Here is a 14,180-nt window from a genome sequence, read left to right as displayed (position 1 = left end):
GTCTGAGCTCGTGTGTATTGCCTGCTTTCTTGGAGTAATTCAGTGATGGGCTTCCTCATTTGTTTTGGCAAAATAACAGATGGTAGAGCTGCTGGCTGCAAAGTGCTTGAAAATACCTTGCCAAAGGTAGGTGACGTTAGAAGCACTCGTTGCTTGATTGCCTGAGGTACAGAACCTGTTGAAAAGAGCATCTAACCTCCTAGATTATCAGTGGAGAATGGTGTAAATGGTGCTCACCTAAAGCATACAGGTGGGAGCTAAGTGGTACTTCCTGTTTGAGACCTCTAGGCTTCAAGATCTTTCTGAGATTTTGCCAAGGCCTTCATTGACATGACCCACAAGGGTTTTCCTGTATGGAGCATCTATCTCCTGGTCTTTTTACCCATGAGAATTTCAGTGAACAATGAACATTTGGGCTGTTCTGTGTGGAGTTGTATAGACGGTTCTGCACTTATTCTTATAAAGACTGCATAGTTATTCTGTTCAGGTGTGGCTGTACCTTCCGGTACTGAATACTGAATCTGGGGTCATTTCCAGCCCATTAGCATTATGTAGAAATGCTAAGAAGGCAGTATTACAATCTAGGGGGGAAATGAAATAAATCTCCCTAGCAAACAATTTCTTGGTCAACAGGGATTGGAAATGTCAGCCAAAAACCTTTCTGCAGATAACACTTAGTTTTGGACCTTATAAGCCCGCAAATTTAGGTTTGTTAGTCTGTCTGACTTAGAAGATACTAGCGTTATCAGAAACTATGCCACTGGCACATCAGCGTTATCTCAGTGACCAAAGCAAACAGCTTTGTGTCCGGCATTGAGACAAGCAAGAGCGTAGCTGCAAAGGGGTTGTTTGGGTTGTAACACACCCCAATTCAATTAATTCTTTGCTTGGTAGTTGGAGCTAGGGCCTGAGTCAGGTCTGCTGTATGTGTTGTTTTTTTCTCTTTTATTTCATGAAGAGGTTTTAACTTGTTTTTTTAAATCCAGAACTTAAATATAAATATTGACCTGTTTCCCAAAAAAGAAGTAAATCTGCACCCATAGAAGCACTCCTTGAATGGGTGCAAATGTACTACTTTTAGGACTGACGAACATTGGCAGCAGTAGGCTTAAAAAGCTGTGCCAGTCTGAAGTTTCCAGGCATACTACTGGCAAACACCCAAAAGGTGAAAAGCCTAATTTTTGCAAATAGTCTAACCACTAGCGATCACTTGGAGTAGCATTCCAAAATAATGTTTTGCGCCTACTGTGCCACTCTAGACAGACTCCCATCTAAGGCCAATCGATCCGGACCCTGTTCCTCATGTGAACGGTCCATACTGAACCGTGTTCATCTCACTCCTCCATCCTGCGGGCAACCACTTTTTAAGTTTGGCCATTTGATATTCACACCCCACGAATCTCGCTAACTAAGCTACGCCCTCGGAAATAAGCTTCAATGATGTCTTAGAAGGGAACGCAGAGCTAGGAGGAGACTACATTGGAGCAGGGGGGGACACTTTGAGCACTGATGTAGCGGCTAGAGATACTTAGATGGCTAAAGTCAAAAGAAGATGCTGCAAAAATGGCTGGCACAGCCTCCTGGAGGTCCTCCATCTGGGAGGCAGCTCTAAGGAAGCTCCCTTGAGGTGTTAATGGTTGCAAAAGAGGAATTGGCTCCGAAGAGGAAGTGTTGTAAATCAACGGCGATTAGGTTAAGCATTAGCAGAAGACATGCTCCGTTTTGACCATTATTGTAACAAATGTGCCGACTCCATTTTGTATTTGTAACGGCCATTTTGTATGCCATACATTGCCATGTGCTCGTCATGTGCTTTGTCCTACCTTCTTGTTAACTGCTCTTGAAGTCTGCCCGGCAACAGGCTATTTTTAGAATTCCCCGCTTCCAACATGTCCAGACATGCGCAGTAGGGTCAACGACAGTTACTAATTGGTTCCCAATAGGAATGTGTTTACCAGTTACCGAAGACTGTTAACTACGCCCATCTATCAATTGTGCCTTCCAATATGTCCTTGTATGGTCATGAAACTGCTCTTGTCGTCTGTACCACCTTCTCTTGAGCCCCTTCATTGTGTATAAAAGGGGCCATGTGCTTTAGTTCGATGTGCTACTGGATACAATACTGAAGGGTGTTGTGTGGACTGTAGTACCACCTTTAAAGGTTTAATAAACTTTGCTTTTGTATTTTCTAGTTTCATTGCCAACTTCTTCCTAAGGTCTAAGGACTCTGTGCAGAGAAGGGCGAACCCTTGCACTAAGTAGGCCTAGCTGAGGTTTGCTTACAACAGAAGAGTGCTTCTTTTCTCTACATTTCATCCCATGATGGGAAGACGAGCAGCCGAGAACATCTGTCTGTTTCTCAGATTTCATTTTTGAAACAACTCTGAGACAGAATCCTTGATGGGGTCCTAGACTTCTTAATAGAGGCCAGGAAGAACTTTCCTACCTTTTCTCAATCTTAGGTGTGCATTTACTGTTAGAGAACACATGAGGTCATGACATGGTCCCCCCGCATTCATCATGACTGTGTTGTGTGCAAGTCAGTCATCTGCATTAGCCAACAACAGGCCCTGCAAGATGTGAAGAGCTGGGTTGTGATACTTTTTTTTAAAGTGAGGTAAAAAGACAAATTGTAAAAATAGTATTAGAAGAATTCTCAGTGACTAAATCTTGCATCAGTGACGGGTGCAGAAAAAAGGAACTGACATCTTATGAATTGCTTTTTTGTTACTTCCAGAAAAAAAAAAAACCACCAGACACTGCTTTCTGCATGAGCGGATACCCATAAGAAACAAGTTATGATGATTCTCTTTGAGCTGGCTGAAGCTTTTAAGACCTTCCGTCTGGTGATCTTAAAAACAAAACTGCCACCTCCTTATCTTTTTTTTTTTTTAATATACTTTTTCATAAAGCGCTACACATCACCTAAACCACATCAGAGTGTTGGAGGAGGCAGAAAAGGAAACAGACGTGGGGAAGTTCTCCCAAATTCATAAGGTGGCCCTAGCTCACTCTACGGTCACTCCCATGCTGCAGTTGGTATTAGTCTGAAACATTTGTTTTTACTTAATTTCATGTATTGAAGGTAACCATCTTTTGTTCGCTGTCGAAGACTAATGTTGTGCCGTGCTTTTGTTCTCTGAAACTGCAAGTATCTTCCACAAAACTCAGAATCACTGCTGGATCAAGTAAGATGACAAATAACTAATGCCCTTGCCCCAGGGTAAGGACCATCAGGGTTTCTGCTGCTTGCTTTTCTTTATCCCTCTCCCCTACTGGAGTCAAAGCAACATAATGCAAGTAAGTTTAAAGTGATCTGCTACATTACACGTTTAATCTAGGCACACTTTCTATAGACTCCAGAAAGCCAAAACAGACTTACGCATTCGACCACCCTCAAAATCAAAGACATGCAGAACACCAAGCCCAAATAAGAGACAAACACGGTCATCATTTACATCTTTTATATTATATATTCTCATATATATTTATATATATATATATATCAAAACCAGATCTCCCGTACAGTAATCTGTACAAATGATAGAAAAAAATAGGCACTGAAATATTTACCCCAGTGCTCATTTTAATATAAAACAAACCAGCTTACATCCCGACTGTAATTATTGGGTTATATACAGATTCCTGTATAGCTAAATGTAGACAGCACGGCTGCCCAGGCCCAGTTACAGGGGAGTGTGAGGGAGGGCCAGAGCTATTTAATTTTGTATTTTTTACACTGTGTTTAACAAAACACATCTTCAATTATCAGCTTAGTAAATATGAATATGGTATACAATAAAACAAAATATCTTCAGAAACAGTAAAAAAAAGAATCTGTCCTCCAATTTTTGTGCTAAAATAAAATAAAGGGGGGAGGGGGGAGTGTGTAAAGGCAAATATTTCACTTTATTATGACGGAAATAAGGGATACCTGCCACAGGCAGGGTATGGGGACACACCCCACGCAGTGGGGGCTCATAACGAAGCTATCTTCTTTTTTTAGCCCTTGGTGGTCATCTTGTTCTCCACCGCCGCAAACATGGAGTAGAAGCGCGTGTTCTCATTGGACAACAGCACGGACGGAGTGTCAAATTCCATCACCTGAAGTGAAAAGAAAGCAAAATATCACTTAACCAAGCTAGGTAGTAAATCAGCAATAAAAACGTGGAGGGGTCATGGAGGTCTTAGTCTGCACCCAGGTTATTATTTGCTACATATTTGTTGTAAGGCCTCTAAATTGATCCGCTGATGCATATGGATTAGTAAAAACTGGCACACCTACATAGCACACCTAGCTGCCAATAACAGGTTTTAATCATTACCCAAGTAAATGGTTCTTGTTTTATCTACTACAGACTCTGAGTGGATGTGGCAGGACCCGAACCTCTCTGACTACAGAGATCTATGTGGAACCTGAAAAAGGATGCATTTTTCCACTGAGCTAAGGCACTTCATCATAGAATTACCAATGGATCAAAATGACAGGTCTTGGTGGCACCAGGGTTGTGGAATGGCATACAGGGCCTTCAATCTTTTGGCTCAGTGGTTTTTGGGATCAAAACTAGATCAAAACATTGGCTAACAATGCAACCTCTGGCAACGGCTGCCTCAGAAATAGGTTGCCCACAGAAGTTCACGAATAGATCTGAGACCTCAAGGACACAGCGAAGGTGAATGATAACTGCTACCCAGATTGGATGGTTCAGGAGATGTGCATAGAAACCCCGAGCTCCCATCTCTTTCAGCAACATAAAAGGCACGAAGTAGTAAACAGAATCACAAGTTCCTCTGCTGGTGAAGAACTGAGGTTACAGTAACCTGCAACTAAACATAGGGGCCTATATAAAGTATAGTATAAACCTGTGTGGCAACTGTCTTTGTTTTTTTACCTTTTCACTACAAGTTCCTTGGTTTTGATTGCAAACATGACGGGATCAACCTATAGTAACACTATAGCAAATGTTAGAAATCAAAACCTCTCCTGGAAGCAGCAGTTCAAATGTATGACGGATTTCTGAATGCGTTTTTCACACATGCCCTCAGAACTCCGTATTTTGTACGAATGAGTCTTTAGCAGGCAATTGTTCTGCACGCAAGTTGTTTTATCGACTTGCCAAAGGGGGCTCTGGATATTGGAATAGTTTAATTTTCTATTCCAACTCCAGTCTGCAACAGTAGGGAAGGTGTTGTACTTTAATTCCAAAACCAATCCACCATTGGGCCCCCCCTAAAGCAAGTCGTTGTAACGACTTATATGCAGAACGAATGCGTGGTAAAGACGTATTTGTTCTGTTTGCGGCGCTGTGAAGGCACATGGTTATTTCGGCTTCATCCTATAGGACGTTTTCTCAGCAATTCTGTGTTCAGAAAGTGCCAGTACTTGGAAGCTTTTCTAAATCGACAATTTGCTTTTTTCACACTGGATCTGCAGTTTTGAGATACTCACCTGTCCTTGCGTGAGAACCATGATGCGATCAGAGCCAAGTACAGTATTGAGACGGTGAGCTATTGTTAGCATTGTGCAATCTCCAAAAGCCTCCCTGATAGTCTCTTGGATCAGGAGGTCAGTCTCAGCATCCATAGCAGCGGTGGCTTCATCCAGGATCAGAACCTAGCAACAGAAGAAGAGGCAGGTGACAAAGGCAGGAAATGGTGCTCTGACCAAGAAATGCATGCATGACCCAACTGCCCTGTTTTCCATGATAATCTGCTTTGCATTCTACTCTCCCTAAAAAGAAGTGCCCCCCATAATATTTCCCTTAGGTTTGTACATAACTAAGCGTTTACAAGGGTACATCAGCTTACTATGAGCAGAGTGTTTATTCAGATATTTTATATTTTCATTTGAGGTACATGCAAAATAAATGTGTAAATGAGTAAATGAGTATATTGAGACAGTTATGGTAGGAAACACAGTTGTGGTTCGATCATGTTTCCATTGAAAAGCAGTTTTTTTGTTTTCCTAATAACTTTGGAGCCATTCATTGAAAGACTAACCAAAATATTTAATTCAATTTTAATTCAGCATGGCATGCTTCTGGCATATCTGCCAAGAAAAGAGTGGATGGGGAATAAGGGTCAAAAAGGTGGCTTTTCCCATTTTTCCTCTGCTCTACAGAAAAACACTAGCTTAGCAAGAAAGTGAACTTACTGACGGAAGTGCTTTTGTTTACTTTGGAGTAAATCCATTCAGTAGTTTTCTAGAAAGTAGTATTGCACAAACGTATCATGTGGTCTTTAAATGGTTAAAGTGTTATAGCTATCTGGAACCACCACGGATGGCCCTTGGATCTGGGTTCAGAGACCAGTGGCAGACCCAAATTAAAAAACATAAACACATCTGATTGGATGTGAGAGCTTTTTTTGCCAGTCATCCATTTTGGGGATTGGGAACCCAAACACAAATTTATGAACCTGAGCAATCCGAATGGCTAGCAACAACATACAAAATGTGACACTGGTGTGGGAGCACACTGCTTCACCTCCCAGCAGAGTCGCCCCTAGGTATCATGGTAGGTACAGTTCAGCCGCTTTCGGCTGACGAGCTCGTGGAGAGGCACCTGCGCGCCTGGAGAGATACTGCGATCCAAGAATAAGGCAGCCTGCTCAGCAACCCCAAATAATTTTGCCTAATCACTGCTGATGACGGATAATAATCCAGAAACACGTGTCCAGAGATGGCCAGCACTAATCTGCACCCACCTGGTGAAACACTCAAGAGACTTTCCAAGTGTACTCGCTTGGCGAACTGAACTACATCTACCATGATGCCTAGGGGCGACTCTGCTGGGAGGTGAAGCATTGTGCTCCCACACCAGTTTCTAACATACAAACTGTAGTTGCGAAAGCCATTACAGGCCATGGTTCAAAGTCTCCATGTCCTGAGAAAAAGGGAAAGAGCCACCAGTAGACGAAGGAAGCATCGTCCGTGGCTCAAGTGTTGGGTGCCCCAAAGGGGCACCTCCATCCCCTTCCCCAGAGGTAACGAAAATGAAAATAAGATTTTACGGCATGTTCGAGAACTCACAGCAAGGCTCAAAGCTTCATGAACCGTGTCTTGTGGTGCACTAATGCTATAGGCAAGGGCTCTTCCACCCTTGTGGAACCCCCGGTCAGGTTCAGTGTACCCATTACCAGGCTAGCAATCCCCAAGGAGGTCCAACAAGAGCCCATTAGTTGTTAATTGGGCCACGCGACGTGGGGGTTGGCTGCGTACTACAGGTTAAGAGTAGGCCCTGGCCAGATGCCAGTATTGGCTGCTAACTGCTGCTGTGTACAGCAGGAAACATTCAAAAAAGTTCAATTAAGTCATCATCAAGGCTTATTTAAAAACCTAAAATTCACTTAAAACACACTTAAAGTGAAGCTAAGCCATAAAACTAAAAACAAATGCAATTCCCCAGTTATTGTTGGCATAACAATCCGTAACTCACACAGTAGCCATGCAAACCATAACTTGCACACCAAATGTAATGCTTACTACCCAACAATTGTAAGTAACAACACCTAAAAAGCACAATGTAATTGAACAGCAACACGTACGCAAATAATTACATACTACAACTTAAGGAAAAGGGAGTGTTCACCATGTAATAATGTCACAATCTTTATTGGTCCAGTTAGGTTTCTTTAATAAAGCCCTTAGAACAGGGTCGCTGTGGACAGAGCAGGCATGCTTAATTAAAGGAACAAATGTAAAGCATGTACCAAAATAGTTAATAGACCCGTAGCACAATAAAAATACGACACCAATTATAAAAATAAGTTTTATTTCTATCTTTAAATAGATAACAAAATGGCAAAAATCTATTGAGGGAAACCAGCGAAATGCTTTTTTAAAAGGAAAATAATTATTTTAAGTATAATAAGTTGTTGTAATCGGTTCAGTAGGTTCCGACCCAAAGGGCCAAAATAATTACCAATCTTCTCTTGGACGGGCCACAACAGGTTGGGAGCCCATCACAGGGATCACTGGAGTCCAGGGAGACAGTTACTGGTCAGTTCCAGCTGGTTTCGGGACTTATCTGTACTTTTATACTGTACTCTGTCCACCCAAGAAGTGGTGCTGATGCTGGAGATACAGGATGCGGACATGCCTAAGATTCTGAGAGATGCAGTAAGTATTCCTGCGGGCGCTCTGGTATTTACAGGCATCAGGGTCATCACCGACCTAAGGGAGGGCTCATGATTCACCACTTGTCTCCAGGGCAGGCCCAATCGCCACTGGTAAACTGGTTTCCCGGTTACAGCAGTCTCAGAGGTTGCTCACATGTAAGCAAATCTTTGCTTTTGATGGACCAGGGTCCACTTCGACTCTGCTAATGGCCCCGCAGACTTGAGGACACCTCGACAAGGCCAGGACTCTGTCGCCCAGCAGGCACTTCGGCGTCTAGCTGTAGTCAAGAGTTCTTGGGCAGCTGGGCTCTCGAGAGGTGCAGGTTTCCTAAGGTTTTGGTGGCCCTGAAGCTTAAAAAAGGAGGCTAGCCCTTGAAGTCACTTTTTCCATCTTGGCACGAGTGAAGCGCTCTTCCATGAGTCATGAGTAGTCACAGTACTTTCTTCTCCAAAAGCTGCAAGCCGCCATCCCCTGTGAGGAGCCCTGGGCATAACCCTGTAGGTGTGCCCAGCATAATGAGCTCCTCCTCCTGGAAAACTGGTTATGCAACTGGTGTATCCTCTCTGGAGGAGATACCTGCCTGCCTACACAAATGTGTGTGCCTTTCAAGGTGCGACTTGAACTTACTTCACTGAAATGGTAGCCTCTTTGAAGCGGACATTTGAGGCCATCAGCAGGTAGTGGTAGCTATCCTGCTGTCGAAGTACAGACCTTCAACCACCAACAACTCTTTGTTCCCTATTCCTGGGAGCACTTTACCCTTCCCAGCAGGGGGGCAGCCTGTTGTCTCGGGTGACAACTGCTGCAGACAGTCAGGAAGTGCTACCACAGGTATGGTCAACAAAGTGGGAATTTTCTAAAGGTACATTTACTTCGAAGTTACTTTAAAATCTGACTTCAGCAATGAGTCGGGTTTAATACAATGATTCGTTGATACCTTGGAGTACTCTCTGGGGTACTCCCAAATGGAAGTTAGCACTTAGCGCAATTGCTAATGCAACACTATATTACCAATGGGGCTACCAGCCTTGCAACAGTAAAAATGGTAATTTTGAGCTTTCGCTGTTAGAGCATGTCGAGCACATGAGAAACATGCCCTTTTTAATATATATTTATCACCCTGCCTTGTGGGCTACCAAAGCCTTCCTTAGGGGTGACTTATTAATATTAAAAAGGGAGGTTTTAACGCGTCAAAATTGACTTATTTTGCCATTCCGAGTTGGCAGGTTTGATGCAGCCCGACTAAGCTGAGATGGTAGGTCTGCCATGTGTTCACCTGGTCGCTTTAGTGGTACCACAATTAAGTGCTGCAGTCCACTAGCGACATTTAAATTACTAGCCATGGAGTACCTCTTGTACCAAATAATAGGATCTTATAGGTCATTTAAGTAAGCTAATCGGGTGTTAGCCAATGGCACGCAACTGTAAGGGGTCAGAGCACATGCACTACAGCAGGGCCCAGTGCACTACAAAGATGGAAAAACCATCAGCATGAGTCGGAAATTTGGGCGGTGATCATACAAAAAGAGTCACTGTCCTACATTTATACATTCATAGTCATATCCTTCAAAATGTTAATGATAAAGTGGTATGTAATCTAATAAGGTAAGATTTACAACATTTGTATTGCATCCGTCACATCAGGGTAAGTTCATGACTATTGCACTGGTCATTAAGTTTTGTTTTGTAACCACAACTTCATTTTAACTGTGTTTTGAGTGAATAGATCTACCTATATTTATATCATGCTATTCTCTAAAGAAACTAGTTAAAGTGAAACTGCGTTTGCCTACAAAATTTGAAAAAAACTTACATTCTCCAGTTATTGTTGTAAAGAACCATAACTTGTGTGCCCATCAGGTACTGCTTATGATCTGTCAGACTGTTCTTAGTTCCGGCAGACTAATGTCGCAAGACCTCGCATTTACTTTCCAACTTCCCTAAACTTGACGGTGGTCCATGTGAATAACCTTTCCTACAAGAGTTGCATGTGTGACAATTGCCCCTGTTGAGATTTCCAGATGAGGAGGAATGCCATCAACAGGTTTAGATACTGGCATGTCGAAGGAACTGATTGAATTGCAGACCAGGATACAGTGCGTGTGTGTCTTCCAATTTGCCAGTCAGTTTGCACCATGGATCATGTAGGCACTGCGGAAGAGGTATCGTGAAGACCAGCATGAGGAACCAGAAAGATGAAAGAGGCCATCAATCCTAGCAGAGACAATATCCGGCATGTCATTGGATGAGGGGTTCTTAGTAGACTGCAACATTTCAGATAGAGGACAGTGTCTCCTCCAAAGGATATGCTCTTGAGACCCAAATGTCCAGAATTGGGCCCAAATAATGGACTCAATGCCCTGAAACTGCGGTTAGCTTCTTGAATGGACGTGTGACCTAGTCAGCAAATCACCCCTAAATCAATTTGGTAATGATGTAGAACTTCTTCTGACATAGCCTTGATTGACCAGTCATCTGGTCATCTTAATGGGGATAGAATCACCATGGCCATACATTTGCAAAATGTTCTTGGAGCAGAATTTAGTCCAAATGGAAGGACCTTGAAGTGGAAATAATCTTTGTCCACTATAAATCTTAGAACCTTCTTGTGGCTCTTTGCGAACACGATGTGGAAGTAGGGGTCCATCTAGTCCCCTTGATGTAACTGTGGGTTGTTCGGAGATAAAGAATGCTTCTGAACTAGAAAGTAATGGGAAAAAAATCCCATTAATTTCTAGTGATCGTGGACCACTTTAGCCACACGTGTCTCATAGAAAGGCGTTGACCTCCTTTCAGCGCTGCTCTCAATGAAACTAAGATTGTTTCAGAGAAGATCAAGAAGGAAAGGATTTGAATCAGAGTGATTATCCATTTTGTTAACTATTTGGAACCCATCTGTTTACTGTTATTCTTTGCCATTTTTGCAGATGGTTTGTGACTAACGGAGAAGGGGGAATAAGGGAGTCACTGCTTTAGCGGTCTTTTTCTGGCAGCAACTGATGACTGGCGCCGTCCTCTCCCACTCAAAGACTCCTGATGATAGCGCTGTTGTTGCCAACATTGCAGGCTTTGACGATCTGCAGGAAATAACACCTGTAAAAGGACTTCTATAGTTCTCATTCTCTGCCAAGCAGACCGCCTTTACGGTTTCTATCTCTGCTCTCATGCAGTGCATTCAATTATCTGCATGGTATCTGAAACAAGCATTTCCAAGGATTCAAAAGTTTATAATGTGCTCCTGTACATCAGGCATCAAACATGTCAAGAACAACCAAACGAATAAAAAGTGGAATATGATGAACATGAACAAGACCTTGACCTCCCCCTGGACTGCCTAGAATGGCAGAAGCATGATCTTCTGCACCATTTTCTAGAGGAAAACCTAGATTGACTGAGAATATTTGTATTTTGAGGAAAACAAGTGGTTCCCAGCATATACAAATAGAATTAGGGATAATATATAGACCACAATGGGCTGCTATATAATGCAAAAACTCCCTTGCCCAGCCGGGCAGGGAATGTTTATTCAAGGAATAGTTTGTCTCAATGCATAGGTAAAACAGGTAACCAAAGACATAAAGGTTACTGTAAGGCACAGTCCTGTGCCGTACGTGAGAAAGGAAGTGAAGAGGACAGGGAGTGTAAACAATATCAGGCAAACAAAAGTGAGCTAACAGGCCACTGATACACATTCAAATCAACAGTGTGTCCTGGAGTGAATCTTCCATACAATAATAATACAGATTCTAAGTATGGGACACTCTAAATGCAGTCGACGGACGTTTCGATCCCTAGCTCAATCATAGGGGGATCATCTTCAGGACTTTTGAAATAAAAAACATTTGCCTGAATGTAACCTTTAAACATAAAACCGCCAGACTTGTGTCTGTTAGTGGGGTTTTTCTTGTAGGATGTCTTCACTGGTTAAGGTAATAGCCCGACATCCATTTTAGATATTGAGTTCTAAGCCCAACTTCAGTGTTATGCAGCCGGGATGAGTTTCCAGTTGTGCATTGTTTTATCAATTCTCATCAGACTTAGAATATATTCCTTGGGAAATAAAACAATTGTCCCAATTTCATGCGTTTATGAGAAATATGCGAGATTTCCTGCACCAAAATTGCTTCTATAAAAAAGGTCTGAGTTGAGGACTATTTGGTAATATAAACTGTGCCCATTCGGTCAATGCCGGTTTCCATTTCAATTGTAGGCTCTTAGTCACGTTTGGGACGTTACGGCTGATTGCTTCTGAAGCGGCCAAAAATGTAAAGGTCCGCTCGAGGTCCCGGTGGCTGTAGATGAGCCGACGGCGAGTTGGGATCAGCAGGATCGCCATCTATGCATTGAGACAAACTATTCCTTGAATAAACATTCCCTGCCCGGCTGGGCAAGGGAGTTTTTGCATTATATAGCAGCCCATTGTGGTCTATATATTATCTCTAATTCTATTTGTATATGCTGGGAACCACTTGTTTTCCTCAAAATACTTGATACCCAAGGTCCCAGGCCATTTATTGGGTTCCCCTTGTTCCCCCAAAAAATGTGAGAATATTTGTGGCATGGTTCCCTTGACACAGGTGTAGAGCTACATCACTGGGCTGAAGAGGAGGAATTTACTTGACAATAGTAAAGGCACAGGCTCTTGAAGAATATCTAGAAGAAAAAGCAAAACCCTGAATATACAAGTATTGTCAAAGGAGGCGTTGCTCAAAGTGGACTGAAAGTTACTTCATGAGTTGGTGAGTATGGCTTGGGAGTACTCCGAAGTCTGAGGTTGTGTCCTCCATTTCAGCTTAGCGTCCCATTCCTAAAAGTTATAGTCTGCTCGAAGCAGATGCCTTCCACATTGAGGATGATGAAGAGTGCACAGTCGACATCGAACAATATTTTGATGTTTAACAGAAGTGAAGATTTGACACTGTCCAGAGTTGCCTTGACTGTGGTCAGCACAGTGCAATGGTCCTTGACATCTTCATGGAACAGCATCTTTTTATGACTTGATTTCTTCTCTAAGATCTCCCACTACTGGATTTCTTAGAGAGAACAGAAGTTATGTTGGCAGACGAGGCCCCTTCTTTATGCCCTCTAATTCGTCTAGAGGCATATTCCAGGCTTCTCACCTGTAGGCCGTGAAGTGCGATCTTTGCCCTGTTCTTCAGGGTGGCATAGATATTTTCTGGCAAGGCTGGTAGTCCCTAGGAACATAATTCTCTGGTGGACAGGCTTTACAGAGGTACATCTTATGTAAAGACAGCATTTTGTGAAAAAGACAATTCCTTTCAGTAATATTTTTAATAATACTCCAAATAACCTTAGCTGTTGAATGAAACACTATTTTAAAGGTTAGGAAAAGGCGTCCAATGTGGAGAAAAGCAAAAAGGCCGACCTCAGTTCTCTAGGATTCTATTTCCAGGAGTTGAAAGAAGGAGCTGTGTGGCATGACGGGACCCTCGATAAGAGTGAAGTGTTAAAGCACAGTGACAGTTTTTAAAAATAGTTTTATGTAAGCTTATCTGCTAACACGGTGCTCCTTTTTATTTTCCTTAAAAAAGAGGTTTGCAAAAGAGGTCTCTAATACTTTTTCAAGTTGGCTACCACAAAATAAACACAGTATAAAAACACATAATGGATAAAATGTCCTATGTTACCATATCATGGTTCTAGTGACATTGACAAACTACTCAGCCTTCGGTCTCTTGGTCCTTGATATCACCCAAACCCCTGAATGGCGTGTCTCTATTATATCCATCCTATCCCCTATCCATCATGCATGCACTCAGAGTCAGGGACCTTCACTTCTCACTGAAACTGCGTTGTAGAACATTCTGTATGCTGGTAATCACCATCTGAACAGTCTCTGATCTGTCTTTATCCTAATAAATTCCAATCCCAAGAATTATACCGAAATGAAAACACGTATGGTCTCCTTACTATGGTAAGCCCCTGACTTATTGGTGGTTGTCTAGCGTGCACCCCCTCCCTCTCAATCAGCCTCTGTATCGACAGCTCCATAAGCTTCCTTCATCAGTATCCCAAACTCACATACCATTCCACAATTTAT

At 42.6% G+C, this 14,180-nt stretch overlaps 1 protein-coding gene across 11 annotated transcripts in view; it reads right to left on the bottom strand.

The window, feature by feature from the left end:
- Positions 1-3,450: 3,450 nt before the first annotated feature.
- The window catches only part of ABCC5 (ATP binding cassette subfamily C member 5), a 213,514-nt gene continuing 202,784 nt past the window's right edge, over positions 3,451-14,180 (bottom strand). For 10 of the 11 annotated variants that reach the window (XM_086944467.1, XM_086944468.1, XM_086944474.1 and 7 more), the window contains 2 exons: positions 5,450-5,614; positions 3,451-4,104 (listed from right to left, as the gene is read on the bottom strand). In XM_086944467.1, coding sequence (XP_086800593.1) covers positions 4,003-4,104; positions 5,450-5,614 — 267 coding nt within the window. In that variant the 3' untranslated portion in view covers positions 3,451-4,002. The remainder of the gene's footprint in view (positions 4,105-5,449; positions 5,615-14,180) is intronic. The other variant, XM_086944480.1, reaches the window with a different exon arrangement.

This window comes from Lissotriton vulgaris, chromosome 11, assembly GCF_964263255.1.
Source record: "Lissotriton vulgaris chromosome 11, aLisVul1.2, whole genome shotgun sequence".
In the NCBI taxonomy this organism is placed as follows: Eukaryota; Metazoa; Chordata; class Amphibia; order Caudata; family Salamandridae; genus Lissotriton; species Lissotriton vulgaris.
Note: the sequence above shows the minus strand (reverse complement) of the source record. Positions and strands in the feature narration are given on the sequence as shown.